A 22,363-nucleotide genomic window follows, 5' to 3' on the forward strand; every position below is an offset into this window, starting at 1 on the left:
ACACCTTCAGGTGCGAGATTTTCTCGCTGTATTGAAGAACCATTGGTGGCCTTCGGCTGTTATCAGTTATTTTGTTGGCTTGTTGTATCTTTGAAATATTCCAAATTTTCTTCCCCAATTTTATACAATGAGTGCTTTGAAGAAAAATAATACTTAAATGAAGAATAATGATATGATACCGTATCAAAGAATGCTCGCATTTACAGGTTCTTGATTGTTCATTGTTTCCCTCGGTTTTAGTTTGTAACCCGGAATTCATTTTTATCTATCAATTTATGAATTTTGAACACCGGTATACCACTGTTGCCTTTATTTACTGAAAGCCAGCTTAAAGTAGTTAACAAACATATATGATGCCGTCTTACACTATAATTGGTATGTTGTACATCAATACATAACGTCATTAACAGAAGATTCTTCTTTAAGAAAAAAAGCATTGACAGACATAATGAAGCAATCTTATTTGTTTTGAATCTGAAAGACAATACAAACGTTGTTACATTCTGTCCTTATTGTAGTTTTGTACAATCTTTATCATTTTGCATTTAGTCATATAGCTAACGCACAACCCAAGGCTTTCAAACACATATATACTTTTTAGAAGAAACAAAAAAGCAAATACTGGTAGTGAAATAAACTTTTTGTTATTGTATTGTTATAAACGATATCATTAATATGAATCGATGTTTTTTAAGACTATGTATGGCTCGGAACAAGAACTTTCAAGATGGAGAGACTGTGTTAGTTATGTCAATGACAATATTGGAAATGCTGTTGGAAGAATGTTTGTAGATGAATATTTTGATGAAGACGCTAAAGAAATCGTATGTATCTGATGGTGAAAAGATATAAAAAGATGTGGTATGAGAGCAAATGAGACAACCCCCATCCAAGTCACAGTTTATAAAAGTAACCCATTATAGGTCAAAGTACGGTCTTCAACACGAAACCTTGGCTCACACCGAAAAGCAAGTTACAAGGGGCCCCAAGAACTAATAGTGTAAAACCATTCAAACGGGAAAACAAATGGTCTAATCTTTAAAAAAAAAAAAGAGAAACGAGAAACACTTATGAACCCCATTAAAAACGACAACTACTGAAAATCAGTTTCCATTATCAGTCTTATAAGGACACAATGGGAGTCTTTTGAAGTTTTTTTCTCTTTTGATTAAATATACACTTTGTATTGTCTTAAAGCTTTACATAAAAAAAAGAAGGATTGAATCTGTTATTGTTGAATTGACAGTTGTAACAAATCTGTGAAAGAACACTGCTGTTCTTTTGATATTTACATCCGTTCTTTTGTTTTATGCAGACGTCAAATGATAATTTGAAAAAATGTAATCACAGGTAGATCGAATGAATCTAAAATATAATGCGAAGACCACAATGAATCTCAGTTGATTTCATTCTTTGTCTTTACCTTTTTCAGGCATTAGATATGATTCATGGCATAAGAGCTGCTTTCGGTGAACTGCTCGAGGAAGCCGAGTGGATGGATGATCCAACAAGAAAAGTAGCAAAGGAAAAGGTAAGCTTTAAAGATTGTATAAGATGTAATAGATAGACATTTCATAACACGTGACCACTATGAAACGTCAATTGTATATTTGTGTCATTTAATTGGCCTGGATCATGACTATTCTTTTTAGTTCAGGCAAAAAATATATACTCCTTTAAATTTCCTATCTGATAAAAATTACAAATTGTTAATAATTTGATTGAACTGTAAACGCGAAGTATAAACAAATGCTGTTAACGTCGCCGCCGTCATGTTGACATTAGTTACAAAAAACATTCTTTTAAGGTTGTGTATCGAAAAATAAATACGGTTAAGAGCCACTACCGGAAACCTTCTCGAGCAATCATTTAAACGTATTCCCTAATATGAAAATCATATAAAAACTTTCATTTTCTAATCGAAGAATACTGGATAATGATGTTGAAATAATCATTTGATACAACTTTGTACTTTATTTGGCCTCTTTATCTTTTTTTGATTCGACCGTCACTGACGAGTCTTTTATAGACGAAACGCGCGTCTCGCGCAAATTTAAAATTTCAATCCTGGTACATATGATGAGTTTATTAACAGCAAGGAACTTAAATCAGCTACGAATATATTTTTTTAGTTCATTTCCATGTCATTTTGTTTCTGGTAGAGAGTTGTCTCATTTGCAAAAATACCATATCTTCTTATTTATATATTAATCTAAGAAGACTTTAAGGTTTGTGTCTTGTTATAAAGTGTCAAACAAATCAAAGCCCCCATGATAATCTTTTCTTGATAATGAAATTAAAACAAATCAGTTAAATTTGTAAAAATTTTATTGTAGTCTGATGCCATTGCTGAAAAGATTGGATATCCATCTTACATCGTAAACGATACCGCATTGGATGATGCCTACAAAACAGTGAGTATTTTTAATGTAAAAGATACTAAATTGGACGATGGTTACAAAACAGTGAATATTTATTGTAAACGTGATAAATTGGACGATGGTTACAAAACAGTGAGTATTTATTGTAAACGTGATAAATTGGACGATGGTTACAAAACAGTGAGTATTTATTGTAACCGATACTAAATTTGACGATGCCTACAAAAAAGTGAGTATTTATTGTAAACGTGATAAATTGGACGATGGTTACAAAACAGTGAGTATTTATTGTAACCGATACTAAATTGGACGATGCCTACAAAAAAGTGAGTATTTATTGTAAACGTGATAAATTGGACGATGGTTACAAAACAGTGAGTATTTATTGTAACCGATACTAAATTGGACGATGCCTACAAAAAAGTGAGTATTTATTGTCAACGATACTAAATTGAACGATGCCTACAAAAAAGTGAGTATTCATTGTATTCATTGTAAACTATAATAAATAGTTATCAAAGGTACCAGGATTATAATTTAGTACGCCAGACGCGCGTTTCGTCTACATAAGACTCATCAGTGACGCTCATATCAAAATATTTATTAAGCCAAACAAGTAAAAAGTTGAAGAGCATTGAGGATCTAAAATTCCAAAAAGTTGTGCCAAATACGGCTAAGGTAATCTATGCCTGGGATAAGAAAATCCTTAGTTTTGTTAACAGGAAATTTGTAAAAATGACCACATTATTGATATTCATGTCAACACCGAAGTGTTGACTACTGGGCTGGTGATACCCTCGGAGACGAAACGTCCACCAGCAGTGGCATTTTAAATTAGACGATAGTTATTGTCACTATTATTTCATTTGAGTTATTTAAACTCATTGTAAGGTATCACAAACAGAAGGTGAAATCAAAATAAATGAAGCATTACCTCGTCAAAAATGAAATTTAAAAACTTGAATTTATGCTGACTATCTTTGTAGACTTTCAACGCAGTACATAATGTATCTCTATTCTGTTTTAGGTTACTTTTCATCCAAATACCTATTTCGAAAATGTGTTGGCGAATCTGAAAAGTGTGGCTATCAACAATTTAGAAATTCTTAGAGAACCAGTCGATAGAACAAGGTATGAGTCTCACTGAATGAAAAAAAACAAAGAGGTAAATATATACATTTTATACAAAATGTCGATAAATACTACTAGAGTATACAAAAAAAAAGCAACAGTATGTAGTATAGCGTTGTTTAAAAGTCATATTCCGATTGAGATAAATCAAACTAAATATTAGGGAAACACATCAACTATAAGATGAAAACAACGAAACAACAGCAACACTAAAGTGCATCAAAAAACAAACGACAATGCAACATACATAGAAACGAACTATTCGATAACAACTTTCATTTTCCTGACTTGGTACAGGAAATTTTAAGAAACAAAATAACAAGTCACACATGAGAATATGGTAACAGCAACAACAGCAGCTTCCACCTCATTACTTCATTTTTCGTATTTGAATATTTAAATCTTTCGAAGCGTAATACCACAATTTAAACACAATAACCGAATGAATACTTAAACAATTTTAATTGTAGAAAATTAGAATTAGAAACATTTCACTTGACTAAATGTTGATGTTTTAAAAAAAAGGAAATCACAAAAATACTGAACTCAGAGGAAAATTCAAAACGGGACGTCCATAATCAAATTGCAAAATCAAAAGCTCAAACACATCAAACGCACGGATAGCAACTGTCATATTCCTGACTTGGTACAGGCATTTTTTAAATGTAGAAAATAATGGATTGTTAAACAAATGCAAAAACAATGTAAACTTTGCGAGCTTTTTGTTTTAACAGATGGTCAACAACCCCAGTTGTAGTCAACGCATTTTACAGTTCAACCAAGAACCAGATCAGTAAGTTTCAATGCTATTATAGAAATTCTTTGTATGTTATACACAGGGAATTAAACAACGGTATTTTATCGTTTAATCTCATAGTTTATATTTGTTGCATGTAGGTCTATACCATCCATTGAATGATACCAAACTGTACTGAAACAATGATAATTTCTCTTCATTCGAAGCAAAACCAATTTAAGTATTTAAGGGTAGTTGAAAGGATATGGAAAGTCATTAAAAGGAGATACTGTTATAAGTATAGTCCCATGTATTGCTATACCTGTCAATGTCTCTTTGATATAGATTGTCTCTAAATAAACAATAAGTAATAATAACTTAAATAAGGTGGTCTGATTTCATGTAATAGAACGTACAGTCTAGAATTTAACGCACAGACGCTCATGTTTACTCTACCATAATAAACTAACAATATGATGACACCGCACGCTCGCGTAAATCGGACATTTATTTTTAATCTCGTCTTGTTTTAATTCGTTTTCTCTTCTAAATTCTTTCAAAATTCAATATATAATGTTGATATTTTGTTTTAGTGTTCCCAGCAGGAATATTGCAGCCACCATTTTATGGAAAAGGATATCCAAAGTGAGAAATATTGCATGTTTTTTTTTATTATAGTTTGAATAATGACAAAAAAATTTCAGAATTATTTCTCTTTAGTCACTGGTTAACAGTTTTACTTTTCTGCACCTCTAGGACAGTATGTTATATTTCAATTCATTAAAGGCCTTTTTGAATATTTTATAAATCTTCCCCAAAACTGTAGAATCAATTTTAACATAACTCAAAATGATTGATCTTCAGTGTGTTAGATGGTAATTTATTAATTATATTTTGAGAAATACACAACTATGGTCGGCATGACTAGAAAAAATAGTTTTGGGTAAAATGCAAGTATTTCGTTTATTATCTTAAAAACCATTGAACATCTGATTGTTGAAAATATTCAAATCGAATAAATGTCGAAAATCACCTGATAACAAGACGTACCAAAATATTCTGACTACTCATTTAAAGAGTTCTTTCCTTTAAGAACCTATTTCAAACCATTTTAAGAACCGATTATCAGGTGGTTAAACAGTATTTGATTTTCACATTTTTGAAGGCCATACGCGGACCTATAATTATTTTTGTCTTTGTCATTTTCGCATGCATTTCTTCTTAGTTTTATATGTTTTTGCATTTATAGGCATGCGTTATTGACAAACTAAAATTAAATTAAGATTTGTTTATCTTTTAAAACTTGATTTGTCAACTTGAAGATAAAATATGTCATGCTATGTCTATTATAGATCACTCAATTACGGCGGTATTGGAATGGTAATTGGCCATGAGATAACACATGGATTTGATGACAGAGGTATCATTATAAATTAAGCTCATTACATTGAATGAATTACGATTACATTGAATGAATTACGATCACATTTCGGTGTTGTTGAACTTTATATATTTGTTTATTGCTCATTTCCTTAAGTGGTGACTTATGTGACATAACAAGTCTTCTGATAACGTTAAGAAAGATGGCTTTTAATAATGAAGGATGTCACACATACATTTGTGTCAGTAACAAACAGTTTCTCTAAAATGTGCATGACAGGCACATCCTTAAACTGATAATTATTTTGATTTATGACCTACACCATATTATTTTGTGTGGATCAATAAATATTGAGTTAGGTTAACGAGGCATTACATTTAAAAAAAATGAATTTGATCGAAAACAATATTTTTCTCGACTCTGAACTCCAGATGAAAAGTGCCGTTCGTCGTATTATCTAACTTAATGATTGTGAAGTTAGGTATTTAAGAGTTTAATGGCTATAAACCTGCAAACCAATATAGACTAGATATTTGCATGTATGTATATACTTAGAATATATATTTATAGTAATTATAAACTTAATAACACACCAGAACAACAACTCTGAGCGAATATGTTAGTCGTTTGCAGCTGAATAAGCTTACAAACCTTCTCACCTTGGAAACGTATTAAAGTTGTATTTATTAGTTAATGGTATAATATTTGTAAGTTTTAACATCATTCCTTTCCTTTGCAGGAAGACAATTTGATAAAAACGGCAATCTTCAGCAATGGTGGGACAATGAAGTTATCACAAGATTTAAGCACCAGGCACAGTGTATTATTGATCAGTATAGTAATTTCACACTGAAAGATGTTGACATGAATGTAAGATTTAAAAAAAATAATAAAAATCCGAAACTAATTGTATAAACATATTTCAGAAGTTTTCTGTATTGGGACAATTATTTTCTTTTCGTCAATGCTTTTTAGATTAAGACAACTATGTGTTGTTACGGTTATTAAAAACACTTCAAACGTTAACGTAGAAGTCGAAGATGTGTCAAGCACAAAATATTTTATCTATTAGAAACTGTATGGATATTCGTTAGATTTGTCATACTCCTAATTTACCCTTTCGATTTCATCTATGTGCAATTCAGCTGTCACTCATTTGTACCGACTGCATCTGTGAACAAGTATTGGTGTAAATAAGTAATACATGCATCGTGCTGAAGACCGTACTTTGACCTATAATGGTTTACTTTTATTAATTGTGTCCTGGCACTCATACCACATCTTCTTATATCTATGTACTATCTCAACAACTCAACATATTTAACCAATCTGATTTTTTGCTTAAGAAATCTTGTATTCCATTATTTCTTTTTCATCGTTCGTTTTTATGTGTTCGTGTTAATTTATAAATGCCTACCTCATGGGAGAAAATCGTGTAAATAAATTACCAAAGTACTATCTCAACTTCTTCACGTATTTAAAAAAAAACGCCTATCTCATGGGATTAAATTGGAAGGGACAAACAAATTCTGATGTTGCCAATCAGCTGATATAAAAGAGGGCCGAAAATAAACTGACAACGCCATGGCTAAAATTTAAAAGACAAACAAAAAATAGTACACAAGACACAAAATAGAAATTTAAAGACTAGGCAACACGAACCTCATCAAAAACTGGGGTGATCTCAGCTGTTTCCGGAAGGGTAAGCAGATCCTGTTCCACATGTGGCATTATCGTACAATTATAAGTATGGACTAAAAAGTTAAAAGTTGTGTTACAAGAACAATTAATATACCATACTGATTGTGCTTTCGTTTAGGTTGATAATTTTTATTATTTTATTATTCACCGTATTTCTTTTCGTAAATAATGCAGTCATTGCTGTCCCAACTAAATATTTATTCACATCATCAGTGGTTTAATTAACAAAAAAATTCACACAAGCAACATTATATTTCATATTGTAAGATATAATTGATTTGTAAGAAGAGACGGTTGAATATACTGCATACGTAAAACACGCATTAAAATTGTTGTTCTTCTTCGATAAATCGTTTTAATCGCTTAAAAATAATCTATTGTGCATGTTGTGTCGTGAGTACTATTATTTGTCAATTTTAACCATGGCGTTGTTAGTTTGTTTTCGATGTATGAATTTAGTATCTTTCGTCCCTCTTTTGTCAATTTGTCACTCATACTAAAACGAACGTAAAACGTATATGCTCTGCAGTTATCATCAATACCATTATATTTTTTTTATTCAGTTGAATGGTTTACAGACGCAAGGAGAAAACATTGCAGATAATGGTGGATTAAAGCAAGCTTATAGAGTAATAAACATTTGTTGTTGTTTTTTAACAAAAATAGTATCGTATTGCGTTTACATATCTCAAATAATTTTACACAAGTTCAATTGTGAACAGGAATGTTCTGACAGCAAACTGCTCAGAAAGAGATATCGAGAACTAAAATAGACGCCATAGTCACTATGAAAGACTTGTTGTCAGTCACGATGAGTTTGGGTCTTACAACGAAGTGTTCATAAAGTTTTATTATCCACAATAATCGTCATGTCTGTAAATGTACCGATGTTGTCCTATTCCTGGTTGTGTTATTTTCACGGAGAGTGTATTCCGATTGCAGTGATGCTTGGGTATTAGACGAGGCTTACACTGTCGATGCACCCAGTCATGCTAGTTAAGAGTTTATTCTGTCTGTTGGTGTTTTGTTTTTACCTTGAGAGTATCATTTAAATGGATAAATGAGACATTAATACCGGTTATCTATTGGTGTGTTTATAATTCCTGTGTGATCTTTTGAGAAGGGGTATACAATAAGTCAATCAATTTGATGGATGTATGAGTTTATTTACAACCACTGGGTCGATGCCACTGATGGTGGAGATTTATTTCCCCGAGGGTATCACAAGCCCAGTAGTCAACACTTTTTGTGCTGACATGAATTATCATTGATATGGTTATATTTATAAATTAACTGTTCACAAAATTTAATAGAATTTTTGAAATACTAAGGCTTTTCTACCTCAGAAATGGATTACCCTAGCTGGCAAAACGTTTAGGAATTTTGGTCCTTAATGCTCTTCAACTTCGTACTTTATTTGGCCTTTTTTCACTTTTTTGGATTCGAGCATCACTGATGAGTCTTTTGTAGACGAAACGCGCGTCTGGCGTATATACAAAATTTAGTCCTAATATCTATAGTTTGTTATATGTTAATAGATGTTTTAATGATATTCCAGGCATATACAAACTGGCTAAAGACACTTCCAGAAGATGATCACCAACCTCGCCTTCCCGGGTTATCGGAATTAAGTGATCACCACTTGTTTTTCCTAAATTTTGCACAGGTTAGAAAAATACATGTTTTATTCAAGCTCAAGCTAGTATGATCTATTCTTAAAGATTACACATATTAAATATTCTATCCATTGTTTTAGTTCTAGGTGAACAGGTACCGAAATCCAAGGAAAATTCAAAACAGAACGTCCCTTATGAAATAAACCTCATTGATATTGTTTGAGTGAAATCAGTTTTTTCAATATTCGGGTATCATTTATAAATAGAGAATACATTTCCATTCTGAATAATACATATTAAGTTATTGGCTTAACTTATGATCCTTTTCGGTTATATCAATATTATACGTCTGTTTATTGTTTTCGATTAAGACAAATGTTGATCTTGAATGTTATTCATATGAAAATCGTACTATCTAATCATATCAGGACTGCAAATGAATGCGAATATCTTGAAAGGTTTAGTTTTGTAGAAGTTGACAAAGCAACCAGCAATACTCTTGTTAATAGTAAGAACTAAAAGGAATTACTCAAAACCAAGATCAGAGTTCCGAGAAGGTTTTACTTACTTCATATGAAAACGTTTGTAGATGCATGAACATGTTACTAATTAACACCGTCTCAACCTTTTAGTTAAAACATATTTTATTTGTTGAAGTACAAATTGGATAAGACACAAGTCAAACAGACTTATGAAGTCTTTTACATTTATAGCAATATAATACAAAAATATATGTATGAGCATGCATGTATAGAATGGTATATCTATTTAATATAAATATATATATATATATATATATATATATAAATATGGATCAAAAGACGGAAAATTGAAGAAAAAAGAAAAAAGAAATGTATTTTTAGAAAACAAAAACACAAAAAATTTAATTTAAAACTAAAAAAACGAGAAAAAAAAGGAAAAAAAAGGAGAAGGAATTTTACTTAGATGATGATGTGTGTGCGATCATGGTTTGCTATCTAGACAATTTAAAATCTTTCCGAACTTTTAATAAATTCGGAGACATTTTCTTAACTGCTTGAGCTTAACAACCTCCAACAAATAGATATAAAAAGATGCGGTATTTTTTATCATGCTTGTATGTTTAATTTGATCGTTTACGACTCTATTAAACGTATCATTTTCAGTAATAATTAAAAATAGTTAACAGCTGGGATATATATGCATCATTAAATGCTATTTAGATTACTCAGTTTTAATTACCTCTGTATATAAATATAATGATTAGGAATATTTCTTTTGAGCAAGGAACTATTTTTTTAATCTTGATTTTATTAGGTATGGTGTGGGACAATGAGACCTGAAGCATCAGTGAACCGGATAAGAACTGGATTACACAGTCCGGGCAGATTCAGGTTAGTTGCCGTGAAATAGTTTGCCATGATAGTTACTAAATTTTCTGTTTGTAACTTTCACGACCATTTCATATACATATTTTATAACGGTTATCGCAATCCAAGTAGTCACTCTGATATACTGTCAATTGACATGGTCATGATTATAAATCAACTCTTTTCTGAACTTCAGTTTATCGAATAACTAAATATTTTCTCTCCACGGAATAGATTATCTGAGCTGTATTTGGCAAACCGTTTTGGAATTTTTGGTCCTTTTGTAATGATTACATTATATTATATGAAATGATGCAATTCAAGGGAATAATAATGTAGAATATTTCGATTATTTCTTTCAGGGTCATTGGTACACTACAAAACTCAAAGGAATTTTCAGAGATTTTCAGCTGTCCAAATAATTCATATATGAATCCATCGAAGAAATGTCATATTTGGTAATTGGGAAAATAACGAAGCATGCATAATTAAGAAGCTCTGAGTTTCAAATTATGAATATGTGATGAACCAATATAAGCCATGAGAAAAATTGAGATTTAGAAGAGTTCATATTGCAATTTTTCGGTCTGAGCAGTAAAGGAAATGACACAAGGGTCGTGTGGTTTTCCTACAGAGGAGTTATTTGTGCCTAAGTAGACACTTTGTGTAAATATTCAGATAATACAAGAATCTATTTGTCATTACATTATTTGTTCTTATACCAGATTGACATTCTAATATGCATATGGTTGATCGGAATTACATGTGATTCATGGAATGATATGTGTAATACATTATTTTTAAAATTACTTTCCAATTAGAAGTGTACGTCAAAACTTAAAATATAGATATTGGACAATGTAAGGTGTTATACTTACAAGGTGTCAACTTTACAATATAAATTATGGAGAATGAGAGATGTTATACTTACAAGAAGCCAACCTTAAGATATAGATAATGATCATAAATGAAAATGTAACATGTTATACTTACGAGATGTCAACACTATGTTGTATTGTCTAATTAAATGTCTTATTTCAATATAAATTTGAATGTAAATCATTGTACTGTCATACTGATAGCACACAATTTTTGTTTATGACTGCATTGCATTAATTGTTGTTCTATGACCAATTTCAATCATATCATCGTATACTTTTTTCACTCAGCTGTACATTAATCTGATAGTTTATAGTTTTTTTTCTGTTATCATATCTTTACAATTACTGGTAGATATATCTCAGGTGTTTCAATGAGTGTTATACATTTTATTATATACTGTAGACGGCAAAATTATGATCATTGTGAAACTTGTTTTATAAATAACTTCCCATCAAACTTAAAATACGGTGACCTATAGTTGTTAATTTCTGTGTCATTTGGTCTCTTGTGGAGAGTTGTCTCATTGGCAATCATACCATATCTTTTTTTTTATATTATTTGAGGAAGATTGAATCAGTAATAAATGTGATTCTGTTTACTTCCTGTTTACAATCTAGTTGCATCGTGTTAACACAGAATTGATTGATAATTAGTTGTAAATAACAGAACTATTTAAATCATGAGAACACACAAATTGTTGTTGTTGATTACCGTGTTGTGAACAACGTAATTGTTATCGAGAAAATAAACTTAGACCCTAGAAAAATAATTTAAAGTTTCAATTTATTGGTCAAATGTGCCTTTGACAAAATGAGGAATAAGTTTTATTGGACAGCAATGGTTTACTTTTATCGACAATGAACAATGTTATATTGATGCCAAGGTTAAAGTTTGATTCGATATCAACCTTTGCTGTTACATTTTATTAGTCCATTGTTCTTCTATTTAGGGATTTTTAGAAACTTGAAGCAGTCATTAATGACTTATTTTTTGTAAAAACTACAAGAATCAGTGTGAAAAAACGGTTCGAATAGAATTGGAAATATAATCTTAACTACAGAAGAACCTATTTATCTCCCTTATTTGTAGCAATCATATTTATGTAAACAACATATTATTGCAATCAACATAAATTAAGCTAATGTACGTCACAAAATTGACATTTAAACCGGACGTGGTGGTTTTTCTAAGGAAATTTGTGCATTTAAGGTTGTAAAACCTTCATTTTTCAGAGAACATTTTTTTGTATTGCATTTATTTTTCGTTTGTACATACTGAAATGCATTTTCATAATTATGTATTTAATATCTTTTTTCTAGATACCCTTTCATAAATTGACACCATTAAAAAATTTCAACTATCTGTTGTTCTGTTTGAAAGTTTTCAGAGCCGAAAGTGTCCAGATTTAAGCAAATTTCATTTTTAGATACAGGCGTTAAATGAACTTGGTATAATTCTCGTCTCACAGACAAGTTTTTAGTTTTCAAAGAAATGAAATAGAACAGTTGTTATCCATTCGTTTGCTGAATTTGAGCTTTTGTTGTTGCCATTTGATTAGGGACTTTCTGTTTTGAATTATCCTGGGAGTTCAGTATTTTCGTGATTTTACTTTTTTGATTATTGATGAACTAAGTTCTAATTTTGTTATGTCTCACAATGCAGGCAGTACAATGCACCTTTGTGAACAGTTTGTTAACCATCGACGTGTAGAATACAACTGGCTTAGGTCAATTTATTATCAAATTATCAGGTCAAATTACCAAGTTATCAGACTCGAAGCTTTTCATGTAACTTCTTATGGACAACCAAACAACACAATACGTCTGCTGAGAATGTACTGATATTTTAACATGTTGTCCTTGTTAGGATTGTACGGTTTGTACGGATTGATATTTGTTGTATCAATAATGATATCGCTTGCCTAGAATATCCAGAGAAACGTTGAACAATGACCCATATGAATAGAGGCAAAGATTGGAACGTAAATGAATATTTCACTCAATGGATATGTTTTATTTTTTGTTTTTTACCAATTTTGCCGTATTTTATAATTATGGCAGTCATTTTAGAAATTCAAATTTCAAATAGCTACTCTACAGAACCATTTAAGAAATAATTATTTCATGTCATGCTCTATTATCATGTAAATATTGACAATTATAATGCCTACTCATGTCAGAATAAGCAGAGATATGGTATATTATTCTATTCTAACAGTAAAATGTTGAACGTTTGTACTTTGAAGCGGTCTATGGTACACACTTGAAAGGCATCTATTTTGATTTAATGAAACAAAAACGTTATAAAAATATCACAAGATTAACGATAAAAATGATTTTATCAAATTTCATAGCGAGCAAAACCAACACAAATCACGTGCAGCTCATTTTTAATTGAAATAAGAACATGGTTTTGTATTTAAAACAAACGAAGAACGTCATATTAGAATTAATATTTGTGTAAAGTTTCATCAATACAAAAAAAAAGATATTGTAGTATGAAAGCCAATGGAAAGTCATTTTGGAGGATTTTGAAAAATTTGGAAATGTTGCTGTTTTCATGGTAATGTTTTCCATTTTCAAATTTCCAAAGACAAGATATCTCATTGGCACATGAGTCTTATGTAGACGAAACGTGCGTCTGGCGTACTAAATTATAATCCTGGTACCTTTGATAACTATTTAAAAACATGCAAGAAAAGTTTCACTCATATACCTCATTACCTGTGAAAAATACTACTTGAAGGTTTTTCTCCGGAGTTTTTTTTCCTCGTTTCCATTTCTATTACAGCCATGTTTAAATTTTAAAGATAGTCTGCACCACATTTATATATAATAGGTAACATTTCCATACGCTTTTATTCGGTTGGTTAAAAAAAACATGGGAAATAGATCTTTTTTTCATTTTTTGCAGTTTCAATGGTAACTTCGGTCGATAAAAAATCTAAAAGTGTTACTGCACATCAACATTTTGGGATCGATTTCATGCTAATCAACATTGTCAAGTAAACTCCTAGAAAAGACTTGATCAAAATTAAATTGAGAAAATAAATACTAAAATACTGAGATAAAGCAAAAATTCACCCGGCATTCATTCGGGGTGACTAACAAGGTATATGGAAAAAGGTCAGTATAACCTGTCAAAACAAATTGGACGACAATGTCAATCAAGTAGCACAACTGTTATTTCCTAAAACGCACATTTCCGAAGAAAATGTTGTATCGAACTTGATTCTATAGATTATTAATTGAATAGTAATTGGTATTTGTAATTTCAAAATCAAAGATGAATTTGAATCACTTAGCGAACAAATAAGTTACTGACATAAATAATGTTCATGATTCCTTTTTGGACATTTGAGATACCAACATTGGTGCTGTCTTCCGTATGCAAGGAATAAAACATAAAATTGTTATGATTTTCGTTCATTTCCCAACCACACTGTCAATATGGATAACATGTGTTGCAATTGCATTCGTTGATGTTTCCTGATTAATGGTTGTTTTCACAGAATTGATTTGATTTAAAGTTGCTGTTAGAATCAAAGTTGTCGAGGGAGTAGCCGTTGGAGTTGTAATAGCCATTTTAGTTGGAATAGCCGTTGTAGATGAAATAGTTGATGTAGTTGGAATAGCCGTTGTAGTTGAAATCGTAGATGAAGTTGGAATACCAGTTGTGGTTGGACTTACAGTCGTTGGAAACTGTCTGGAAATAAAAAGATCATGTACAGTGTTCATTTAGGTTCAATCTTCGATAAAACACAATATTATAGTGGAAGGAAAAAGAAAGAAACAAGATCTTTAAAGGACAATTATACATAAGTATTTGTGCAACGATACTGATAAAAAGTGTATTTTTCGTGTACATGTTGCAATTTTACCAAGTGTAATTATAGATATCTTTAAAGGTATTGAATCTGATCCTCAACATTTTTGGCCTTCAGCATAATTCATGTAATTATTATACTTCATTTTTTTAATTTTTTTTAATAACATCATTGCATGAGGCATTTATCAGTTTGATGTCTTAACTGTATATCCACTAATGTATGTGTAGAGAATGTTTTGACATATAATTCGTGTGATGTGTTTGGGCAACTGATTTTATGGACTTTCCGTTTTGAATTTTCCTCGGAGTTCAGTTTTTTGTGATTTTACTTTTGGCATCAATTCGTTTTAATATGAAGATTCATTTTTTTTTTAATTTATTTATTTATAATTAGAGGTATGTTTTCCAATTCTTAATTGTTCAAATATTTGAACATACTGAAAGTTCCAAAAATGGTCTGTAATATATTACACATTTAAAGAATGATCATTATATTATCAGTCCTAAGTTTTTAAAATAAAAAAATCATTATCGTTCTACTTATTTATAAAGAAATTGAATATATGACTTAAACAATATACTGTAAACCAACTTATTTTCGCGGATACTTTATTTCGCGTTTAGCCCTTTCGAGTCCATTTCGCGGCAATTTAATTTCGCGGTTTTCTAATTAACTTGATGTTGTTAAATACGGAAAGATCCAAGTTTTACATATTCGCGACGATTTAACTTCGCGATATTTTTTTACACGCGAAAGTCGCGAAAATTAGTTGGTTTACAGTATTATGGAGATAACAAAATGTTTTACTAACGTGTTACAAACTTGGGTACATATTTCACCAGTTGGGTCAAATTTGACTCTGCTGATACACCACGTAAAGCACTTCCCTGCTGTTACAAGACGTTCTGCCTTTCCACGAGAAACAAGTTCTGTTGCAATTTGAATTGCTGTAAATATAGGAAAAAACATTGCAACGAGAAAAGGAAACAAGAGAAAAAAAAACGACAACTACGAAAAACGAAGTTTGCTTTTGAACAAAAGCATAGAACAATTTTTTTTTTCTTATGTGACTAACAGGTCTGTTGTGATAGTAAGAATGTACCTGACGATATCCAGATGGGGGAACTATGTATCTCAACTGGAACGGTCATTATATCAAAAAAGAATATCATTTCTTAAAAAGATGAACTTATTTTTTGAATTAGTTTCATCATGCCAACATAATATTATATAACAAAACTGATACAAAAAAAATATAGAATTTTTTTAAACTTTTTTACTGTAGCTGAGAGGATATGAAAAGATATCACATATCACCAATTTTTACTCAAGCTTTTGGAAATTCAAAATCATAGAGTCTTTGTGAAAAAAAATATTCCACCGAATTGGTAGATCAATGGTTTATATAAAAAAGAAGATGTGGTATGATTGCCAATGAGAAAACTATCCACAAAAGACCAAATGACACAGACATTAACAACTACAGGTCACCGTACGGCCTTCAACAATGAGCAAAGCCAATACAGCATAGTCAGCTATAAAAGGCCCCGATAAGACAATGTAAAACAATTCAAACGAGAAAACTAACGGCCTTATTTATGTAAAAAAAAAAGTGAACGAAAAACAAATATGTAACATATAAACAAACGACAACCACTGAATTACAGGCTCCTGACTTGGGACAGACACATACATAAATAATGTGGAGGGGTTGAACATGTTAGCGGGATCCCAACCCTCCCCCTAACCTGGAACAGTGGTATAACAGTACAACATAAGAACAGTTGAAAAAGGCTTAACTCATCAGATGGACAAAAATACAAGTTGACGTGGCCCGGTACTTATACATCCCGACACAAAAAGACACAATGAACAGATCTGAGAGTACTCGCAGTTATCTGACAGCTAGTTCAAAGCCACTAACAACTAATAAAAAAATCATGCATCTAAGACTAAACTATCTATCTGTACACATCCAACATCCAATGGATTTAGTGTAAAGACGTCATTAACAGTATAGCTAGTTTAACCTCTCACTTGAATGAAATTCGCATTGAGTTTGATTATTTTTACTTGAATTTGCACCATCCCAAAGCAAACAGAAATAATATATAATCAAGTCAAAATTAAGGTTGAAGCAATGATCAAACAACTATGACATAAAGAATATAATAAGAACACCATGGTTTTAGCTAACGGAATAAAACCCTTTATTTATACCCCATTTCTATTTGATTCTGCAATATCAAGATATGTTTAAAAAAAATGAAGTAGCAGTCATTTCATACAAAACTATACCTATTCCTGAAATTACAACAATAAAATATTTGCATATAAAATCGCACTTTTACTGAACAAAAACAGTTACTTCTGAACCGAACAAACGCGACCTCCTTTTATAATAACATACACTTTTTTTATCAATACTAAACTCCGAGTTATACACAAGAAACTAAAATAAAAAATCATACAAGACTAACAAAGGCAATAGGACCGACGCGTTAATGTGGCGGGTTAAAACATGTTCCCCTATACCTCTAGCTAAAGTAGTAAAAAACAAACAAACAACAATACGCACAGTAAAATTCAGTTCAAAAGAAATTCGAGTCCGATATCAGAATAGGTAACAAAATAAATTTATCAAAATGACAATGATACATTGGTAAACAAAGGAATACTCGCAGCTACTGACATACCAGCTCCAGACCTCAATTAAACTGATTGAAAGATTATGTCTTCATCATATGAATATCAAGTACAATCCCTCCGGTTAGGGGTTTAGTATAAAACCATCATAAAGTATATGAGAAGAACATAATCCGTATCATTCTAACAACTGGTTTTAGAATACTAGTAAATGTGTTTATATCCAAAGCAAAGAGTCTAATAGTGAATCAATATCAAAGCCAAAATATGCAATCTTTAATGGCCTGACAACAGTATCGTTACTGTATCCCTTTTTAATAAGTCTGTTTAAAGGCTTTGCTAGATTTTGAGGTGAATGCCGACATTTTTGCTCTTTGTAAAGAATAAAATACCATAAGAAATTGGGTGTGAATTACCTAAACGCATAAGATGTCTGTATGTTGAATTAATTTATATATACGAATGGTGTCCTTGTACCGATAATAAAATTTAGTAAAAGTTTTGACTAGTTTGTGATATTGCAAACCCCTAATATATGTTTATATCAACTTATCGGCACTATTAAAAGGTCATATCGATAGTTAATTAGATTAGACTAAAATACACAAGAAATTTTGATAATTATTATCGAGTTCATGCTTTCCTAACTCTTTATTTCAGAGTTTTTGTTATTTGGATTTACGTTACGTTACGTATGTTATAAATCAAATATAAGAATTTGAGTTGATTCGGTGAACATGAATTTGACAGCTTGTGTCCCTTTCAAAGGTAATTTCACAAAAAAAAATGAACTCCGAGGAAAATTCAAATTGGAAAGTCCCTAATTAAATGACAAAATAAAAAGCTCAAACACATCAAACCAATGGATAACAACTGTCATTTTCCTGACTTGATACAGACATATTCTTATGTAGAAAATTGCGAATTAAAACTGGTAAAAAGCTAGCTAAACCTCTCACTTTTTATAATACTTTGACCGGTAACTTAGTTCATTCTTTTCAGAAAATAATCATGGTAAAATATCAATCAATGTGTAATAATAATATAAATTAAAAGGTTTAAAAGAATAATGAGTTTACCTTTATCAGTATTTAAGACTGGAATTCCAAAACACAGAATAATAAACGTTGATATAACATAACTCAACGTAAATGTATTCATTTTATAAATGTAAGTAGAATATTCAACTTGCTCTAGGCCTGGTTTAAAACATATACCTTGATTTTGATTTATATATACGCGAAGAACTGGACCATGAATTCAAAAGATCAATGTCGATACTTGTACAAGGAATGGTCATTCAAAAATAGATACGCAGAACACCTGATACTTTTGTTATTAATCTAAATTTGTTTGCTTGTGATAAGAATTTCAAAGCATTAGAGTGATATATTGTTTGCTTATTACTTGAATTTGACACCTTATATATTTTATCTTGACAATAAAGGAGAATTTTATATCTGTAATATTAAGTAGGTGAGTCCATGACGTCTGTGATTCGATTGATGATTAAATGAACATCACAGAAATGTTTATAAATAAAAATTGTGACACAAAAATTTGGACGATCAATGCGTTTGAATGAGGACATATACTTGGAACACCTCCCCCCTTTTTTTTGGGGGGGGGGGTTGGGAATACCCACCCCCTCCCTTTAAAATGGCTGGATTCGCTGCTGCTGGTCGTATGTTTTCATAAACTTAGTGCCAAAATGAATATCAATTAAGATTTGCACATTTCTTTACTCTGCGTATAATAGTTGTTTCCTGTGCAGGTTTATTAAATATTATCTAAGGATGCATTTCTGTCTAACACAAACGAAGCAAACGGCTAAGCGTGCACATGTTTTGATCATTTGTTTCTAACATACGCTTGCAAAGTTTACCTAAACTATGACAAACTATGCACTCGCTAAAAATGCGTCTAGAGTTTGTCGTTCATCGTTTGTTAGTACAAACGCTACATTTCTTTCTAACTTCAGCCTGATTTAACGATGTATTGGTTTAAACTTTTGTAATAAGTCTGTAATAAGTTTACCAACAACATATGCAATATTATTGAAAGTTTAAACAGTAAACACTTTTTAAACGATGTATTTGTTTCTACTCTTGTAACGTTTAGTAAACGATAAAAAACGGCACACAACGTTTACAAAATTTTGGTAAGAAAGAAATGCACCCTAAACTTCAAAAGAAATAAATAGATAAAATGTATTTTATTCAGCATAACACGAAACATACAAACGCAAGCTCTGATGAGGTTTTATTTTTAAAAAAAAAACGTTTATAAAACTAATAAAATAGAACCACTAACCCAGGTTCCGGTCTGAAAGAACATCCTTAGGTTCATGTAGAACCCGTGGTGAAAGCTTTTTTTTTCAATAAAAAAAAGTATATAAAATAAAAGTGCATTTCTTTCTTACCAAAACTATGTAAACGTTGTGTGCCGTTTGTTATCGTTTACTAAACGTTACAAGATTAGAAACAAATACATCGTTCAATAAGTGTTGACTGACCCTGTTAAAAAAGTAGAAAAGAAATGCATCGTTTAATAAGTGTTTACTGACCCTGTTAAAAAAGTAGAAAAGAAATGCATCGTTTAATCGGTGTTTGATTACTTGTAACCTGTTTGAACTGTCAAAATGCATGTACATGTTGTTCATATTTAAACTCTTTACGCGGGAAAATGTGTTATTAAAGATGTTACAGATGACATAACTCCTCTAAGCACGTTTAATTTTATTGTCACTTCATCGTCTTCATCAAATGAATGTATGAAGATAGTGATAACAAATAAAATTGAGAATGGAAATGGGGAATGTGCCAGAGACAACAACCCGACCATAGAAAAAAACAACAGCAGAAGGTCACCAACAGGTCTTCAATGTAGCGAGAAATTCTCGCACCCGGAGGCGTCCTTCAGTAAAAGCCTTTTTATTGAAAATAACAGCAATGAAGGAAAGGAGGGAAACTGCTAAATTTATAACACGAGGACTTTTTGTCATGTTGTTCAGATCAAAAGTATCTGTTTTTGTACTATCAAACTTTCAGTAACAGTGCGCTCTTATATGCGATTATTGTTTTGTTGAGTTTTCAGCACAATTCATAATAAGGTAAAGTTGAACTTGAAATAACTGCCACTTTATTTGTACCTTAAATAAAACACCCATTTTAGCTTTTCATTCCTTAAAAGGGCACTAGCTGTCATCAGTGGCGGATCCAGAACTTTTCCTAAGGGGGGGGGGGGGGGGCTGACTGACCTAAGGGAGGGCCCGCTCCAGTCATGCTTCAATGATTCCCTATATAATCAACCAAATTTTCACCACGAAAGGGGGTGCCCCCCCCCCCCCCTGGATCCGCCTATGGTCATATTCCATAATCACCGATTTTAATCAAATTCGGATATCTGATTTAGAATATACAGAAAAACCTGTTATTATGGGATTCTAATGTTAAAAACTCGATCATTTATTTGGCCATTTCTGCTGTTTTCTGTATGTTGGCGCTCAGTCATCTTTCACCCGGATAATTGCTCTCTATACAATACGTAACTTGTGTTGTTCAGTCTATTTCTGTCTACGGTTATATAGGATATATCTATTTTGGGGGGATTAAAGGGTTCAAAACTTGTTCAAATCGTGCTTGGTCATGTGTTGTTTTTTCTTTAAGTTCTGCCGTGTTTGCGCTCAGTTATACTTAAACCAGATTGGTGCTCTATATACAAGCGTTAACTTTTATTGCCCATTCTATTTGCTTTTTTAAATATGTAGGATCTTAGAACCTTATAAAAATGTAGGATTTACCTGTTATTAAGGGATTCCAGTGTTCTAAGCGTGAGGTTTGGCATGCCACAAAACCAGGTTCTACCCACCATTTTTCTTAAATGTTCAGGAAAATGGTCATTGTCATATTGTAGTTCGTTTTTGTGTCTGTTACATTTTAATGTTGTGTTTCTGTTGTATCGTAGTTATCCTCTTGTATTTGATGCGTGCTCAGTTTAAGTGTGTGACCAGGATTGTTTTTTCTCGATCGATTTATGTATTTCGAACAGCAGTATACTATTGTTGCCTTTATTTCTAAACTTGATGATATCGTGATTGGTCATGTTTTTTTCTTTGGTAAGTTCTGCCATTTTCGGTATGTCCGCGCCCAGTAATCCATAACCCGGATCATTGCTTTTTACACAAATGTAACTGTTGTTGCTAAGTCTGTTAGTTTTTTACCTTAAATAGGGTATATCTATTATTAGGGGATTCAAGGGTTCAAAACTCGATCAATTTGTGCTTGGTCATAGGTTTTTTCTTTGGAAAGTTCTGCAATTTTCTGTATGTTGGCGCCAAGTAATCCTTGGCCCGGATCATTGCTTACTATACAAAACATAACTTTTGTTGCTACTTCAATAAGCATTTTTATGATATATTGAGTATACCTATTGTAAGTGAATTCAATGGTTTAAAATACTATCAAATCGTGCTGAGTCATCTTTTTTGTTAGGTTAGGTTTGATCGTTTTAGGTACTGATCACAAGGAGTTCATATCAAACTGACGAGCAAATAACTGAACATTGAAAATCAGTAATTAATTCAAACTCTAATACAATGGATAATGACCTATTATCCTGGGCCTCAAATTAGTCGTCAAACTTATATATGTATTGATATTATTGGGATATCATACCAAATATCATTAAGCTATCAAGAGTAGATCATATC

General features: G+C 31.5%; 2 protein-coding genes across 2 annotated transcripts in view; one reads left to right on the forward strand and one right to left on the reverse strand.

Moving 5' to 3' along the window:
- Positions 1–11,039, forward strand: part of LOC143057379 (neprilysin-1-like) — a 34,640-nt gene extending 23,601 nt beyond the window's left edge. The window contains exons 11-22 of the mRNA XM_076230685.1: positions 696–824; positions 1,433–1,531; positions 2,337–2,414; positions 3,409–3,512; positions 4,247–4,305; positions 4,842–4,893; positions 5,601–5,668; positions 6,369–6,499; positions 7,894–7,959; positions 8,889–8,996; positions 10,243–10,319; positions 10,658–11,039. Of these exons, the coding sequence (XP_076086800.1) occupies positions 696–824; positions 1,433–1,531; positions 2,337–2,414; positions 3,409–3,512; positions 4,247–4,305; positions 4,842–4,893; positions 5,601–5,668; positions 6,369–6,499; positions 7,894–7,959; positions 8,889–8,996; positions 10,243–10,319; positions 10,658–10,757 (1,071 nt within the window). The 3' untranslated portion in view covers positions 10,758–11,039. The remainder of the gene's footprint in view (positions 1–695; positions 825–1,432; positions 1,532–2,336; positions 2,415–3,408; positions 3,513–4,246; positions 4,306–4,841; positions 4,894–5,600; positions 5,669–6,368; positions 6,500–7,893; positions 7,960–8,888; positions 8,997–10,242; positions 10,320–10,657) is intronic.
- Positions 11,040–14,443: 3,404 nt separating this feature from the next.
- On the reverse strand, positions 14,444–18,841 carry LOC143056227 (uncharacterized). The gene is made up of 3 exons (XM_076229309.1): positions 18,732–18,841; positions 15,818–15,953; positions 14,444–14,882 (listed from the first exon to the last, which is right to left on the reverse strand). The coding sequence occupies exons 1-3, from the start codon at positions 18,811–18,813 to the stop codon at positions 14,603–14,605; spliced, it is 498 nt and encodes a 165-aa protein (XP_076085424.1). The 5' UTR covers positions 18,814–18,841; the 3' UTR covers positions 14,444–14,602.
- Positions 18,842–22,363: the final 3,522 nt, after the last annotated feature.

The sequence above is a fragment of the Mytilus galloprovincialis genome, chromosome 13, assembly GCF_965363235.1.
Source record: "Mytilus galloprovincialis chromosome 13, xbMytGall1.hap1.1, whole genome shotgun sequence".
Classification (NCBI taxonomy): domain Eukaryota; kingdom Metazoa; phylum Mollusca; class Bivalvia; order Mytilida; family Mytilidae; genus Mytilus; species Mytilus galloprovincialis.

Coding starts and splice junctions, on each gene's coding strand:
- LOC143056227 (XM_076229309.1), bottom strand. CDS start 18,813: ATGAATACATTTACGTTGAGTTATGTTATATCAACGTTTATTATTCTG. Junction 15,954..18,731: donor AGTCTTAAATACTGATAAAG/GTAAACTCATTA, acceptor CTATATTTACAG/CAATTCAAATTGCAACAGAA. Junction 14,883..15,817: donor TGTACCCAAGTTTGTAACAC/GTTAGTAAAACA, acceptor TTTTATTTCCAG/ACAGTTTCCAACGACTGTAA.